This window comes from Harpegnathos saltator, unplaced genomic scaffold, assembly GCF_003227715.2.
Source record: "Harpegnathos saltator strain DR-91 unplaced genomic scaffold, Hsal_v8.6 scaffold813, whole genome shotgun sequence".
NCBI classification, from domain to species: domain Eukaryota; kingdom Metazoa; phylum Arthropoda; class Insecta; order Hymenoptera; family Formicidae; genus Harpegnathos; species Harpegnathos saltator.
Genome location: NW_020230664.1, coordinates 3,972 through 9,539, shown reverse-complemented (window position 1 = coordinate 9,539; position 5,568 = coordinate 3,972). Strand labels below are relative to the sequence as shown.

Genomic DNA, 5,568 nt, shown 5'->3' with positions numbered 1-5,568 from the left:
GACACACTTGGCGAACACTATCCAGATATAAACTTTAAACGAAGACGTAGATTTTTACAACAGGGCACTGTTTCATATGGAATTTTCCCGAATCGCCTTTCATTTGGCGCGACGGCTGTTCGCCAGATGGGCCTGTTTCCTAATTTATATTTATATATGTATATATTCCTATTATAGTTATATTAGGAGAATATAAATCTGCGAGAGGAAAGAATTTTTACTAATTAAATCTACAGGACGTAACAATATATTTGACAGAAAGAAGAAGCGGCATCAGGATTAACATAAGAAAATCACTGCATTAATTATAAAGTGTGTTTTATTTTATATATTATTTTATATATCATGGTTCGAGAAAAATATTTCATTTTAATATTTTTCAGAATGATGCAATTTAATCCCTTGAATGTTATAATGTTACTCTATACAACTTTCATTGCTCTTAACTTTCCACAAGGTCCGATAACTCCAAAAGAAGTAGAAGTGAAGGAGAAGATTGAATATTTGTTAAAAGAAATAGAAAATGGAGAGGAATTTGAAATAGAAGAAGTAGAAACTTTAGATTTTTACAATACATATGAAGTTCCAGAAGCGAAAAATATTGATTTATTAGAGGAAAATGAAAGAAGAGAGTATCTCCCGGAAGAAGTTATTTGTAGCTCCGTTGAATCAGGAATATCAAATGATTATAAAAAGCAAGCTGTGGAATACTGGAAGAGCAATAAAACAGGACCAAGATCGCTTGAAGGAGTTAAAAGAAGATACAGAAAGTAACATCGATGCGACAATTACGACGATGCACAGTGGGTCAAATGGGTATTTTCGTGGACAAAAATCGCTAAACGGCGTTAACGGTTAATTCTTAACCGATTTCCATGCTTTTTTTTAAATTTACTCGCGATGAATTGCTCTACAATTGTATCGAGCCCGATTTTTAAATTAGACCCTCTATTCAAAATGGCGGATGCACAAATTTGTCAAATGTATAAAACCTGTAAATGTATAATACCTGTAAAATATCGAAGATTTTTGGATCGGACAAATTTATACGGGCTTTTAAGACCTCTGAGATACATATGTAAGATCGAAATTCTCAGTTTTTGCCAGTGCACAGTGAGCTGGCGACCCACCATTTCGTGCCAAAATTCGGTAACTTGAAGATTACTCGTCGTATGGACATGGAATTTGTTATAAGGGGTTTTTTAGGTCCCTGATTTCAAAAATAACGTCAAAATTCAAAATGGAGGATTCAAAATAGCGTATTCGCCAAAATTTTATCGGAATTTCATGAAAAATGCATATGCAGTCTTTATAGGTCGTTTATATATCCTTTCGTACGTACGTATGTAATATGTAAAACTTATATACACGTAAATATACGTGCATGCGCACACACAAACACACACAGACAAATATAAAATTTGCATTCTATTTATATCTAAACATAGTTACATGTATTAAGAATTTACTTTATATTCTGTTAATATTAAGCAGTTTAATATTTATAGCAAAAAAAATATCTATTATTTTGGTAAAACAATTTACGTCTGTAGATAGCCTACAAAAATGTAGTTTGCAGAATCTACCACGTGGAGGTTACAGTACGATTTTAGATCCCATATTACCTATCGGTAATTCGAGGTACTTGTTTATCGTGAGTCCCCTCGCCTCTCACGAATGGGGGTGCTTGTTTATCGTGAGTCCCCTCGCCTCTCACGAATCGGGGTGCTTGTTTATCGTGAGTCCCCTCGCCTCTCACGAATCGGGGTGCTTGTTTATCGTGAGTCCCCTCGCCTCTCACGAATCGGGATGCTTTTTTTATCGTGAGTATCCCCGTTTCTCACGAACATGTCTAAATAATTAATCATCTTCATTAGATAATTCTATATCGTCCAAATCACGTAAGTTTGACATCGAATTTGAAAAATCTGTGTTATTAGATTTATTTTCGCAATCATCATCATCGCTTATTTCCTCCATATTTTCCTTAGGAATGTCAAAAAGTTCGATGACTTCTGGAGGGAAAAATAATTTTTTTTTACTTCCAACTAACCTTATTATATTAATAGTTGAGATTACAGGATCTGATGTATCCATTGCTCGAAAAAATATGTCTTCCAAATTAGCTTTACGACAATATTTCCTACTATGAAATTGCCTGTATCTTTTGTAATCTTTATTTCTGGCCTCTGATGCTTCTTCACCAAGCATACCTACTGGCAATATACTAAAACTGATAATATCGGCTCCGTGAATTAAAATTTTATGCAGTGATGAAGGCATTGGATACCATGGATAACAAGATACATAGAGCTTGGCTGTACGATCACATAACTCTTTAAATCGACTGATATTTATTGGATATTGAGAAGACAATGTTATCAAAATTGTCCTAGAATTTGCAAGTAATTGCCGATCTAATTGAAGACAATCAGCGAATATTTCTAGATTTTCGAAAGCCCTACGTGCAGTATTACCATCGTTGCTTGTACCGCAACCACATGGTTTCGGTTTATCTACTTTTAATCCTAGTTTATCCCATAGAATTTTTTGAATTGCTTTTTTTCGAGCCTCACATTCAACCTTGTCCTTCGTACCTCTGATCTGCCATTTTTTAATATCTTCTCGATATGAAATATGTAAGCTACATTCAAATATCTTTATTCAAGCATGTAACGGTTGTATTCCATACTGAAGTGATTTTGGTTCTGGTATAAAAACTCTTGTTATATTAGACAAATTGTTAAATTCCTTAGGAGTTGCGTGACAAATTGGACACGTCTGCATCGAACGAGTACCTGTTATTGTATTTAAAACTTTACCATCTATTAAAGTCATATGTAAAGAGAAACGTACTTGTATTTGGCAATCTGCTAAGTCAATCGTACAAACACGTAAATTTTTTATCTCATCATCCATTAACTGCTTTTGTTTTAAAATAATATCGGTCGATTCTTTTATAAATTCTAGTTTTTTTGGACGGCAAACCCTTGCAGACTGTGTCATACGATTATTCCATACTATCATGTTAGAGGATGTATTCAAACGAAGTGGGATAACAGATGTAACAAATAAATTTTCATCATTGAAATCTTGCCTATCTTTATAGGCTTGTTTATAACAAGAATGACCCGTGCTTCCATCGAAACCCCAGGAACAAGCTAATATGGTTTCCATGACAATATTATCGTTTTTACGCATAATTTGAAGTATTACATCTTCTTGCATGCTCACGATTCGTCGAGCAGTGTGATCTAGTAGCGATTGAAGAGTAACTTCAGCAATATTTTCACTAATAGATACTTTATCTTTTGATGGCCTACATTGTGATTTTACTTCTAATATCATCATAGGTTGGCCATATGTCTGCACCAGACAACTTACTTTCTAGACGCATATTCGTATATACATTTTTTGACAGAGAATTATTTAAAAGAAATGCCAAAGCTTCTTCGGGAGTCTTCTTAATTATTATTAAAGAAGAAGCAGTATCCAAAATTTTCTTAACTTTGTGCGGACGTTCTGGACTTTTTGAAAGTTCATCTAAGACTGCTTGTAAATCTTTTTGTCCTGAACGCTTTGCAGCATCAATAACATTTTAGCAGAATCATAATTACATTCAGCACTTATTTGTGCAATTTCTCGTTTTTTGGATTTAGAAGATTTGTTTACGAAATCAAGAGATGGGCACCCTGGACCAGAATGTGAAACAGAAGGCACTGGCTCTTTTATTAAAGTATCAGTGTGAATGTTGAATATCGAATCAAGCCATGCAGAATTATTTTTTTCAAATCTGGTCTTCTTCCTTTGAGCATTATTAAATTTTGTATTCCGTTTAGTTTGAAGAGTCGCTATACTTTGCTCTAACTTCAAGAGATTGTCTCCCGTTATATTTACATTAAAAGTACTTAACTTGTTTAAAATGTAAATGACAGCTACATCAATATTTGTCTTTTCTGGAATTAAATCTAAAATTTCTTTTTTTGTAAAAGTTGCCATGTTTGATAAGAGTGGCGACAGAGCACGGGGATCACCGCGCTGACAGCAATCTATTCGGACGGACTTGAGCCGTCGATAGTTTCTATGTGAAACAGCGTACAAAATGTAGCGAGCTATAAGAGAGAGAAAGTGCCACAATTGGCGATGGACCGTGCAAAAAGATCTCGAGACGCGCGACGCGCTTGCTTTTATCCCCAGGCGAGATTTCTTCCCCGAGTAGACCTTATGCGGCGATGCGCCGCGCTACGACGACCGACTGGGTGAAGGAAGTGGCGGTTAGGCCGATCGACGTCGCTGGCGACCCTTTCGGTTTCACCGCCCGACCGGCGCCAGCCGCTTGCGGCGGTGTCTCGCGAAATTTAAACAAAAAGGCGCAAAAATGCGCAAGTTCTTTTTCAAGCGGACATTCTGTAGAATACAATGATATATTCATTTTTCGAAAAAGCCGTGGAACTTTGTGGAACATGCGATAAATAGATGGACTTACATCTAAAAATCGATACATTCCAACATTATTTATTTGATTTTTATATCTTAAAAGTCATATTACAGCCTTCACTGTTTATAATCTTGGTTTTCTCATTTATATAGATGAACAAAATCATATATAGACTTCAGGATGTAAGATAATTTTAGATAAAAAAAAATATTATACGGATAACCGAAGGATATCATTTCTATACAATTTTAAACTTTCTACTTTTATTAAGGACAAACTAATTATTCAATCAATATGCAATTCTGGAAATAGTTAATTTCAACTGCCTATTTTACGAAAATTTTAATGTTTTATCGATATTTTGACCTTGGTTTTTGGTCACTTTTTGGAGTATCTCAGCCCACAATGCGATGGGAGGACCAAATCAGTGCAGGTGGCAACAGAGATGAAAAATTAAAAAGAATTTCTGAATATACAATAAACCGTTTTAATGAAGCGCTTGAAAATAGAATAATTATTCATGACATTGACATTGCTCGATGGGCTTCTCGAGCACAAGAAGAGGAAAATATGGTAGGATTCAAAACTTCCGAAACAAGGGTAAAAAGATACAAAACTTCATATGATATCGTCTCTCGAAAAATAACAAAATTTGTAACAAAAAAATCATTGTTATCGAAAACAGATTTAGAAGATAAGTGTAATAAAGGGTGTCTTAAAGTGATCTGACATTTTAATTTATTAATAAAACATATTATTTATTTGAAAAGTACGAATGTTTTTACTTTATTGTTATAATAATAACATAATATAATAATAATAACATTTTATTATAATAATATAAGGTACAAATATGAAGGTTATGTGTGAAACATAACATCCGATAAATGGCCGCCTCGATCCTGTTTGCAAACGTTCATTCTTTTGACAAAATTTTAATGACATTTTGGCATAATTGCGGACTAATTTCATTAATGGTGCGTATCATTTTTTCCTTGAACTCCGGAATGGTTTGTGGATCATTGGCATACACTTTTCCTTTCAGAAAACCCCCAAAGAAAGGAAGTCCAATGGCGTTAAATCGCACGATCTTGATGGCCAAATTCACATCGCCGCGGCGCGAAATGACA

The 5,568-nt window shown here is 34.5% G+C and overlaps 1 protein-coding gene across 1 annotated transcript; it reads left to right on the top strand.

Moving 5' to 3' along the window:
- Positions 1 to 267: 267 nt before the first annotated feature.
- On the top strand, positions 268 to 946 carry LOC112590454 (uncharacterized). Its single transcript, XM_025306932.1, has 2 exons — positions 268 to 312; positions 384 to 946. The coding sequence occupies exon 2, from the start codon at positions 385 to 387 to the stop codon at positions 772 to 774; it is 390 nt and encodes a 129-aa protein (XP_025162717.1). The 5' UTR covers positions 268 to 312; position 384; the 3' UTR covers positions 775 to 946.
- The last annotated feature ends 4,622 nt before the right edge of the window (positions 947 to 5,568 follow it).